The sequence below is a fragment of the Borostomias antarcticus genome (genome assembly GCF_949987555.1).
Source record: "Borostomias antarcticus genome assembly, chromosome: 8".
In the NCBI taxonomy this organism is placed as follows: Eukaryota; Metazoa; Chordata; class Actinopteri; order Stomiiformes; family Stomiidae; genus Borostomias; species Borostomias antarcticus.
Window position 1 is genome coordinate 11,139,781 of NC_140241.1, and position 11,565 is coordinate 11,151,345.

Consider the following 11,565-nt stretch of genomic DNA (forward strand, 5'->3'; position numbering starts at 1 on the left):
GTGGGTGGGTTTGAGGTTTGATCATATTTTATTAACTATCAGCTACTCGGTGCTAGAGTTACTATTGTGTGAATTACTACAGTGATACAGTTAGTTTAGCAAGCTAACTAGCTATACCTAACATATTTGTTTATTCACTATAGCTAGATAAACTTGCTAACTGTGCTGCTTTCTTAACATTAGCTGTTCATCTCTTGCTGAAACTGTGATTCATCTGCTTTTTCTAGATTTGGATTAGATACAACTTGATCTGTTATGGCAAGTCAGCAACGCCTGCGAACTGCTCAGGTAACGTTAGTCTAACTGTTAGTCTTTGAAATCGAGAGTTTAACATGTTTTTGAAAGATTTTTCAAGGTGCCCACCCACATCCATTGTATGACCAAAATGGTGGTAGAGCAATTATCAGACTTTCTAGTGCTAGTTTTGTCAACGTTTTGATCTGAATCATTGTATATGATCATAAGAAACCTTAAAACAGGGCTGAACATGCATTTCCCCTTTACTACTCCTTTAACGTAACTAACTAACTAACTAATGTTAAATTATTGGGGCTGATTTGGGGTAACCAAATAGACACTGGCTGGACTAGGACTAGCTATTTCTCTTAATATTTTAATAGTTGATATAAACCTCTCTCTAAATGGATATCCCTCTTTTTAGGAGTCTCAGCTGCTGCCTAATGTAGTTGCCACCGAGCAGCAATCCTTGATCCTTGTGAAGAAACTGCTGGCCATTGCAGTCTCCAGCATCACATACCTCAGGGGCCTTTTCCCAGAGAAGGCCTATGGGACCAAATATGTTGAAGGCAAGATGCACAGGATGAAGCATTCAATCGTCACTTAGTATTTTTACACAGTATTGTTTGCTTCTGAGAATAAGTAGCTAGCCGTATTATTTTGCAGTACCCAAATCCCTCTCAGATATTTGAAAGTAACCAAATTAGAATTCAAATTTTTAAATCAGGAAAAGCTGAGATCTCTCTCGCTCTCTCTTATGCGCCCTCTGTCCATCCCTCCTTCTCTCTGTAACCAAGTTGAATTGGTTAAACTCCTCAGTATAAATACTGCCCACTCACACAGTGGACCTGCTAGCTTTTGGGTGGCGTAGCTGGTAGCAGCGTTTATGAGAGGCGGGTAGGTACCTTCGTACTGTAAGACACAGGACCCGAGATTGGAGCCCAGCATGGGCAGAGTGGGGGGCGGAAGCTCACCAGCAACACAGTGACACCTCTTCAATCTCCATTCCACCCTCCTCTCCATCCCTCCTTCTCTCCATCTCTCCCACAGAACAGAAAGTGATGATCCTTAGGGAGGAGAGAAGCTGCCCTGGTGCCAGACAGATTGTAGAGTGGTCAGTAGAATACAATAGAATAGAACGTTTATTTTGCCATGTGTAACAAGTACAGGTACATTGGAATTATTGTAATCGCTTGTCCTTACAGTGTCTAATGTAACTTATCTTGTGGATACGTTTCTGCACGTTTCATGCCTTTCAGTAGCTAATTGAGCCAGGTAAAGACTTGAGTAAACACTCGCTTAGATAATATGATGACTGAGGAGACATCCCAAGGTGTGCTGAACAAATTTCTTTTGAAAAGTAAGTAAAGAGTAAAAACCAGGCCAGGTCCAGTCTGGCTTATGGCTGATGGGCGTACATACAGCCGTTCTTTTGATAGTTCTAACCACTTTGTCATGCATTTCTTTATTCTAACATCACACATATGCCTAATTATTTTATCTCCCCCCAAAATACAATTAAATACTAATATTTTAAACTTGTGATTAATTATAATTTATCACAGCCTATTATTGTCATTAACTCAATTACATTTTTTAATCGATTGACAGCACTAATATTAAAATGTAGCATTTGTTAATCCATTCTAGCCTACGATTGTGGTTCTGCTCTACATCTCCATTACACTTTAAAGGCCAGCAGCTGTCTGTCTGTCTGTGTGATATTATTCTGTCTTGGCTAGATCACACTGAACACACAGTGGTGTTGAAGCAGAGGCGCCAGCATACAGTACTCAGTGACTCTGGGCCGTCTGTTGTCCTGATCGGATGTGCGTGGGAAATGTCAGATCATTACATGTTAATTAGTTGTTTTCGTTGTTGTTTACATTCCCCACCAGGATGCATGGATGCTTTGATGCTCTTCAGAGGAAATACGTGAGTCAGTTGTTCCACTGCTCTTAGAGCAGCATCACAGAGAGGACTGTTTGGGGTAGAAGTTGATTTCAGGGAACGGTTGTGCAGCTCGGTTTGTTTTCACTGATATTAATGACAGTTTTGCAATTCTTGTTCGTCTGATAGCTGCGAATGGTAATCCTTTCTGTGAGTATATCTACAATATATATATCATATGACAATTTTCTTGAAGATGGATAATATATTTTGTTATATTTGTTGTCATGTACATATATGAAGTTTACGTTCTCATGTCACCTTCTAGATATACACCGATCAGGATAATCCAAAGGTAATTTGCAAACCTCAGTCACACTCAACGTTATGTTGCTGACGATGATCAACATTCTAGACTTGAAGTCTACACCTACTTCATCTTCATCTTTTTGTGACAGATTTAAAAAGTGTTCCTCTCTCCGCTCTCTTCTCCATCACCTGCAGAAGGTAACAGAGTGCTACCAGTTCAGGGTCCAGTACACAGAGAGAGGACCTCAGATGACTGTTGAAAGGTCTGAACTCTGCGCTTCATTCACTATTTGCTGAGCGATGCTTTCTTTTTTGTCATCCGTATGCAAAACATGCTGTGTTTCCAACTCAGCGACAACAATAAGAAGCTGGCGTGCAGCAGCACTAAGAAGGCCAGCATCCTGCTGGTGCGTAAGCTCTACACGCTGATGCAGAACCTGGGGCCGCTGCCTGACAACGTCTGCCTCAACATGAAGCTGTCCTACTACGAGGACGGTGAGACACACTCCTGTCCTCACTTGGACTAGATGGTCATGAAAACTATGTTAGTAGTACCTGGATCACTCTTGAATGGAGGCCAGTAATACAGCACAATGTGTGTGTGTGTGTGTGTGTGTGTGTGTGTGTGTGTGCGTCTCTGCCTGTGTGTGTGTCTTTGTCTGTGTGTGTGTGTGTGTGTGTGTGTGTGTGTTTGTCTGCCTGTGTGTGTGTGCCTGTGTGTCTGCCTGTGTGTGTGCCTGTGTGTCTGCCTGTGTGTGTGTGTGTGTGTGTGTCTCTGCCTGTGTGTGTGTGTGTCTGCCTGTGTGTCTGCCTGTGTGTGTGTGCCTGTGTGTCTGCCTGTGTGTGTGTGTGTGTGTGTGTGTGTGTCTTTCCTCACAGTCACCCCGCAGGACTACCAGCCCCCAGGCTTCAAGGAAGGGGACAGCGACAGCATGGAGTTTGCGAAGGAGCCAGTGCGTCTGACCATGGGGGAGGTGGTCACCCCCTTCCACATGCTGAGGGTGGACGTGACCACAGAGAGGGAGCGGCTGGAGCAGGTACAGCAACCGAGGCCGGTTACCCAGGAGGTGGGGCCGAGGCCGGTTACCCAGGGGGTGGGGCCGAGGTCAGTTACCCAGGGGGTGGGGCCGAGGCCAGTTACCCAGGGGGAGGGACCGAGGCCGGTTACCCAGGGGGTGGGGCCGAGGCCCGGTTACCCAGGGGGAGGGGCCATGCTCCCGTACCTATTTCAGCACACACACCCCAATGCCGCCCACAGGTGGAGGAGGAGGAGGAGCCTGTCTGCGTCGGAGACAAGTGGATGCTGACGATGGAGGAGGAGGGAGCTGTGACTCTGATCAACAGTCAGCAGGTCTGACCATCGATATCCGTCACATTCGCCTTATTCACCTCAGCTGCCATATTGGTCAGTCTGACGTAATTAGTGGTGCGGATGCGGAAGTGCCCGTTGCCTTCAATGTTAAAAGTTCACTGTAAAAACACCACTTCAAGAACCAAAATAGTCAAAATAACAGGCTGAATACACTATCGGGGTTACAAACTCATCATTACTAGACTCTAACCCTAACAATCAGAGTCTGTTAATGATGAGTTTGTAACCCCCATAGTGTATTCAGCCTGTTATTTTGACTATTTCAGTTCTTGAAGTGGTGTTTTTACTGTGAACTTTTAATATTGAAGTCAACGGGCACTTCCGCATACGCACCCCAGACTGACCAATATGGCTGCCAGGTGAATAAGGCGAATAGAGCTGACTCACTACAGCAGGTCTGACCATAGATATCCGTCACATAGAACTGACTCACTACAGCAGGTCTGACCATAGATATCCGTCACATAGAGCTGACTTACTACAGCAGGTCTGACCATAGATATCCATCACATAGAACTGACTCACTACAGCAGGTAAGACCATAGATATCCGTCACATAGAACTGACTCACTACAGAAGGTCTGACCATAGATATCTGTCACATAGAGCTGACTCACTACAGCAGGTCTGACCATAGATATCTGTCACGTAGAACCGACTCACGACAGCAGGTCTGACCATAGATATCTGTCACGTAGAACTGACTCACTACAGCAGGTCTAACCATAGATATCTGTCACATAGATCTGACTCACTACAGCAGGTCTAACCATAGATATCTGTCACATAGATCTGACTCACTACAGCAGGTGCAGGTCTGACCATAGATATCTGTCACATAGAACCAACTCACTACAGCAAGTCGGACCATAGATATCTGTCTCATAGAACTGACTCACTACAGAAGGTCTGACCATAGATATCTGTCACATAGAGCTGACTATGGCTGGGTGATTTAACTTGACGTTCATATTTCCTCATTTAGAATCCCATGATAGAAGATGAGGAGACTCCCGACAACGATCATTACATGGAGAACTCCGGTAAGATCTCCTAAAAAGCCAAAATTGTTGCTCGCCCGTGGACTCAGAAATAGCATGGCGTCTGCACCTGAATAGCAATGTGAACTCCGGGTGCGCTTGTTTGTTGCAACATGGGGAGCAGAGATCCAGGTGCGCCGTCAGGACAAGATGGAGGTGTGTGAGGAGATCACGAGGAGCTCTCAGGTGAGTCAGAAGTGTTAGTTGTGGGTGATTTCAACTTAAATTGGCTAGGCAATGCATCTGACCATTTTAAAGAAATTACTTCTGGTCTCTATCTAACTCAGCTAATATCCGAGCCCACTAGACCTAACATGAATGACTTCTCAAAAGGATTGTTAATTGATCTAATATTTACAAATAGAGAAGATAGAATTGTGGCCAGTGGTGTGTTTGACTTGGGTATTAGTGATCACTGTCCCATGGCATGTGTAAGACAAATTAAATTACCAAAGGCAAGTCAACGTCTGGTTATGAAAAGAAACCTTAAGCATTTTGATGAGCATGCTTTTTTAAATTATATTTTGCACAGCAAATTGCACAGTGTATCCGGGATCTCAGATACCCAGGGGGCGCTAGATTGTTTTACTAATATTTTTATATCATGTGTTAATAACCATGCACCTTTTAAACAATTTAGAATCAAAGACAGAGTTGCACCTTGGTTCACACAGGAACTCTCAGCCCTGCTCACAGACAGGAATAGTGCCTGGTCTAGTGCTAGGCGCTCAGGAGATCCGCAACATTGGCTCTCCTTTAGACAGCTCAGAAATAAATGCACGGCATCAGTAAGGAAAGCTAAATCTGAATACTACCTTGATTTAGTTACTAGCTCCTACTCAAACCCCAAAGCCTTTTGGAACGCAGTTAATGTAAAGAAAAACAAAAACACCAGTTCCTTACCCACTCAGATTGAAGCTGACAATGTCATGATTTCTGATTTAAATGATATTTGTCTTGCCTTTAACAGGCATTTCAAAGCTGCAGGTCATTTATTTGACAGTGAATATTCAAGACCCCCTACTTCTCACTCTACTGCTATCAGCACTGTCAACACCGCCCCCCTGTTCTCCTTCAGCCCCTTTACATCTAACAGTGTTTATGATGCTTTGTCATCAATTGATCCCAAGAGTTCCACTGGGGAGGATAATCTGGACCCATTTCTTCTAAAGTAGGCTGCTCCACTTATTACTGAGCCTCTGAAGCACATTTTTAACCTCTCCATTTCTTCTGACACAATCCCAGTTGTTTGGAAATCTGCCCATGTGATCCCGCTGCACAAAGGGGGTGCTAGAGCGGATCTAAATAATTACAGGCCAATCTCAAAACTACCCTGCCTAGCGAAAGTCCTGGAATCACTGGTGAATATTCAACTCAAATCCTTTCTCTCAACCCACTCAATATTAAGTCCACACCAGTCAGGTTTCAGAGCCGCCATAGCACAACGTCAGCCATTGCTCTTGTGACAAATGACATCACATCTGCTGTTGACAACAGAAAACACTGTGCTGTACTTTTTATCGATCTATCAAAAGCCTTTGACACTGTTGATCACGATTTGCTGTTAAAGAGATTAGCTGATATTGGTTTGAATGGTGCTGCTTGTATTTGGTTTCAGGAATACTTGTCTGATAGACGTCAATGTGTGAAGTCAGGCTCAGTTAAATCTGATTTCCTGACATTAACTAAAGGTGTGCCGCAAGGTTCAGTCTTGGGACCAGTACTTTTTACCATTTATATAAATGATATTATCTCTACACTGTGTGACTGCCATGACCACTTGTATGCTGATGATACTGTTGTATATTGTGTAGCTGTTTCTGTCCAGTACGCCATTGCAAAGCTACAGCTTTCTTTTAATTTAATCCAGGAGGCTCTTTTTAATCTTAAATTAGTTCTTAATCCTAGTAAAACCAAATTTATGATTTTTTCCCGTGCTAGAAATATTAATTATGAAGACATGCAAATCTCTACCGCTGGCGGTTCTAGGATTGAGAGAGTCACTGAATACAAGTACCTGGGTGTGTGGCTCGATGAGAAACTTACTTTTAAATTCCATATTGATAACCTTGCCTCCAAGTTGCACCAGAAAATTGGTTTCTTGTACAGAAACAGGTCCAGCTTCCCCTTAAGCTGTAGGAAAAGGGTTCTAGAGGCAGTATTCCTATCAGTTTTGGATTATGGTGATGTTGTGTATAGGAATGCGGCAGCCTCAACCTTAAAGCCTCCGGATTCAGTCTACCACTCTGCTATTAGATTTATTAAAGGCGCTAAATATGACACTCATCACTGTGCACTTTATGACATGGTAGGATGGCCTTCTCTCACTGAGAGACGGAACTATTACTGGTATTTATTTATTTTTAAAACCCTCACTGGAAAACACCCTTTTTACCTCTCACAGATTTTATCATGGAACTATGGGACCTATTCCACACGATCAAGTGAACTGCTTTTACTCAAGGTTCCCCGGGTTTACACTGACATTGGAAAATCTGCTTTTTCTTTTAATGCCCCTCACTCCTGGAATGCCCTCCAACGCTTTTTAAAACTGGACTCAATGCCATCATTTTTAAAGTTCAAGTCCCTGATTATGCACCATTGTACATATGTCTGTAATTGTTTTAGTATATCTTAACATTTTTTAAAATATTTTTATATTGAGTTTATTCATTTAGTTACTGTTTTTATATACCTTCCTGTGTCTCTGTCCTTTTGTTGTTGTGGTCGTTGTTTATGTTTTGTTCGCTCGTCGTCACTGTAAATGAGGGCAACCTCAGTGCCTCTCGAGCATAAATAAAGGTTTGAAATGAAATGAAATGAGTGTCGGTAGTAGCGTCTCTCTGAAAGCACGTAGAAGATGAGTTAAGATCTGAGTTCTGAGCCTCCCCATTCTACTCCTCTCAGACTGACACCCTGGTGAAGATGACCTCTGACCTGGAGGTCGCCGTCAGGAGGACCCGGAGTGGACGAGTCATCCAGTCTGCCACGGTAAGCCTTCACAAAACCTCCATGTTGTCGACCACAATGGCTCCTGAGTTATCCTTGTCAGTTAATTAGTTAATTAGTTGTTCATTATTTAGTTTGTTTATCACTGTCCAATCAGTAGTGGTGGAAGCTATTGTCTGCCCAATCAGATTAAATCCAGGCCAGGTGAAACAACAACCTAGCAACCGCTCCGCCCAAGACGCATATGATTGATTTAAAGAAATAAAGCGCCCCCCCCCCCTCCCATTCCTGAATGGTAGAGTCCAGCCAGACCTTTGTCCAGCGCTGGCACAGCGTAAACCAAGTGTGGAGAGAGAGGTCTGGCTATGAGAGAATAGTTAGTTAGTGACCTCAAGTGGACATATCATCCAGTCACACAATCAGCATTTTATATCACTGCTGTCCTTCACCTCATAATTCATCATCGGTAGAGAGAGAATATTGATCCATATAGCATGTACATAATCCATGTTACACTGTATAGAAAGGGTAATTATTGTGTAATTAGTATTCATTTGTAAACTTTGTAATTTTCGGAATATGTTAATTTGTCACTTGTAAATTTGTAATTTGTAATAGAGTATTAGAGTTTATCTGTATCAAGCATAATCTTGGAGCCGGCAGCAACATTTCATTGTGACTGTACACTGTACATTACATCAAATCTTGAATCTTGTATATATAGAGAGAATATTGCTAGTGAGTGATTAAGGACGTTGGAGGAAGTTGCCAGGTCAAGACTTCTCAGATCTCTTTGTCTTCAACCACAACCAAAGACATGAGTTTAGTTACTTTAGTTAGCCTAGTTAGTTTAGTTAACCTAGTTAGTTTAGTTAGTCTAGTTAGTTTAGTTAACCTAGTTAGTTTGGTTAGCCTAGTTAGTTTAGTTAACCTAGTTAGTTTAGTTAGCCTAGTTAGTTTAGTCAGCCTAGTTAGTTTAGTTAACCTAGTTAGTTTAGTTAACCTAGTTAGTTTAGTTAGCCTAGTTCCTTTAGTTAGCATAGTTAGTTTAGTCAGCCTAGTTAGTTTAGTTAGCCTAGTTACTTAAGTTAGTCTAGTTAGTTTAGTTAACCTAGTTAGTTTAGTTAGCCTAGTTAGTTTAGTCAGCCTAGTTAGTTTAGTTAACAGCAGGTATGGAACGAACATGAAGTGAATAGCTACATGATCTGAGGTTGAAGGCGTGTTGTAGAGTAGTATGAGTGTTCAAGGCGTGTTGTAGAGGATTGTGCATGTTGAAGGCGTGTTGTAGAGGAGTGTGCGTGTTTAAGGCGTGTTGTAGAGTGCGTGTTGAAGGCGTGTTGTAGAGTAGTTGAGTGTTGAAGGCGTGTTGTAGAGTAGTGTGAGTGTTGAAGGCGTGTTGTAGACTAGTGTGAGTGATGAAGCAGTGTTGTAGACTAGTGTGAGTGTTGAAGACGTGTTGTAGAGGAGTGTGAGTGTTGAAGGCGTGTTGTAGAGGAGTGTGAGTGTTGAAGACGTGTTGTAGAGGAGTGTGAGTGTTGAAGGCGTGTTGTAGAGGAGTGTGAGTGTTGAAGGCGTGTTGTAGAGGAGTGTGCGTGTTGAAGGCGTGTTGAAGAGTAGTGTGAGTGTTGAAGGCGTGTTGTAGAGTAGTGTGCGTGTTGAAGGCATGTTGTAAACTAGTGTGAGTGTTGAAGGCGTGTTGTAGAGTAGTGTGCGTGTTGAAGGCGTGTTGTAGAGTAGTGTGCGTGTTGAAGGCGTGTTGTAGAGGAGTGTGAGTGTTGAATGCGTGTTGTAGACTAGTGTGAGTGTTGAAGACGTGTTGTAGAGGAGTGTGCGTGTTGAAGGCGTGTTGTAGAGGAGTGTGAGGCTTGAAGACGTGTTGTAGAGGAGTGTGCATGTCGCTTGGCGCTCCGGGCCAGTGTAACAACTGGATGGGGAGCGCGTTACAAATGCAGTACCTATACCTATACCTATGTCAGAGGGTGCGTGCTGCTCTCTAGTGATGTCCTGTACCCCGTGTCCCGTTCTGCTCGGGTAGGAGAGGAAGGCGAAGCCAGAGCGGCGCAGCATCGGAAAGATGGTGCCCTCACCCGTCCAGGAAAACACGGTAAGCAAGATGGCCGACACATAAATGCTATAGTGCAGCCCAGAGGTGCGCAGTGCACTTCCTGTGGAAACAGTCAGCAGGAAAAGTTCCATTTAAAAAATATCTTTTCAGACAGTTCATCCACAGTTTGGCTGTGTAATTCACCTCAACAGCTTTAAATTAAGTGATAATATCTTCAGTATATATTTTAAATACAATATATGAAAAGGAATGGAAGCCTCACTGGGTGTCTATATACATGAGTGGGACACGAATTGTTTGAAATTTGACCTGACAAAGAGCAGACGATCGAAACGTCATAATAAGGTTTATTAGGATCAGACGAGTGGGGTCCATTCCTTCTCATTGACGGTTTCTTAACCCAGCATCCCAGAAGTGATGTGCGCATTCTACCTACTTTTCATTACATCAGATATATCAAATGAAACTAACTTGGTCAGTCATCCATCTCCTCTGTGATTGGTAGCTGACAGACTTCCAGTTCCCCTGCAGCCAAGAGCTCCCGTCGTCAGCACCAAAGAAACGCAAATTCAGCGAGCCCAAAGAACGCTACTGACCTCGAACAACCAGTCATCTCTACTGACCTACCCTTGACCTCGAACTATCAGTCACCTCTACTTCTAAGACCTTTTTTAAGCAAAGTATAAGCTCACATACATATTCAAGGCTTTTATTCAGTTGTATCTAATGAGGAAGGTCCACTTTTGATTTCAGTTGTTACAATGATACAATAAGAAATGGCTACATGAATTCTAAAATGAGACTTGGAGACATTAATTCACCTTTTTGGTACATGGTTCAACATAGAATGTTCTTTCTACTGTTAGTCTGATGATTAACCTACATTAAACATCACAATGCTTTGTTTATCTTTTATTCAAAATAATATGGTCTGAATGTACAGTAGCCTATCCTCATGTTGGCTAATGCATGACATTATTTGTTGTTGGAAAATAAAGTCTTTTTCTCCAGCGTGGTCTCCCGTCCGTCCAGTGAGCAGCTGGTTTTACACACGAGCTCAGCAGCTGAACCTCAAACAGCGTTCTGCTCCCATCAGCAGCAAACCTGCTCACACCTGCCTGGTTTTCGTGGTCGGAAAAAGGAAGTAGTCGCTCTCTCGCTCCAGTTCAGGGTGAAAAGAGAACCGGCTTCCTGTCTGAAACCCCACGCCGCCTCTGGAACGTGTGCAAAAAAATAATTCATAACATTCACTCACCTAATACAGGCATACTGTATAGTACCGCCCCTGAGACCGGCCCACAGATGCCATTTGCATGGGATGTGTGTTAAATAAGCTGTTAAGTGAAAGTGGATTCTATCTGTACATTCTGACCTTTGGGCCAAGATAAGGACCGTCAACAGCCCGCCTGGCCGGCTGTGTGGTTTTAATCTCGTGTTGTTTTTCCCAGAGAGGGGGACATTTGCTGATAGACTGCCTTAACCCACTGCAGATCAATACCGAAGGAAGCCTTTGTGATGCATATCCAAACAGGCCCCCCCTCTCTCTCTCTCCCTCTCTCCCTCTCTCTCTCTCTCTTCCGAGAGGAAAGAGAGGTGAAGCCAGACTCCATCAAATCAGCCCCTATCCAGCCTTTGTCTCCGTGACTGAATAGCGTGTTTATTTCACTGTCTCTATTTTTTTTTATGGGAGCAGGAGATGATAT

The 11,565-nt window shown here is 43.3% G+C and overlaps 1 protein-coding gene across 1 annotated transcript; it reads left to right on the top strand.

Annotated features, from left to right (window-relative positions):
- Positions 1–255: 255 nt before the first annotated feature.
- Positions 256–10,485, top strand: hormad1 (HORMA domain containing 1; the record flags this gene model as incomplete). Its single annotated transcript, XM_084442458.1, has 15 exons — positions 256–288; positions 662–806; positions 1,288–1,351; positions 2,136–2,172; positions 2,317–2,337; positions 2,456–2,482; positions 2,632–2,699; positions 2,789–2,931; positions 3,316–3,473; positions 3,695–3,787; positions 4,794–4,851; positions 4,973–5,034; positions 7,756–7,839; positions 9,833–9,901; positions 10,368–10,485. The coding sequence occupies 15 exons, from the start codon at positions 256–258 to the stop codon at positions 10,455–10,457; spliced, it is 1,152 nt and encodes a 383-aa protein (XP_084298584.1). The 3' UTR covers positions 10,458–10,485.
- Between the last annotated feature and the right edge of the window lie 1,080 nt (positions 10,486–11,565).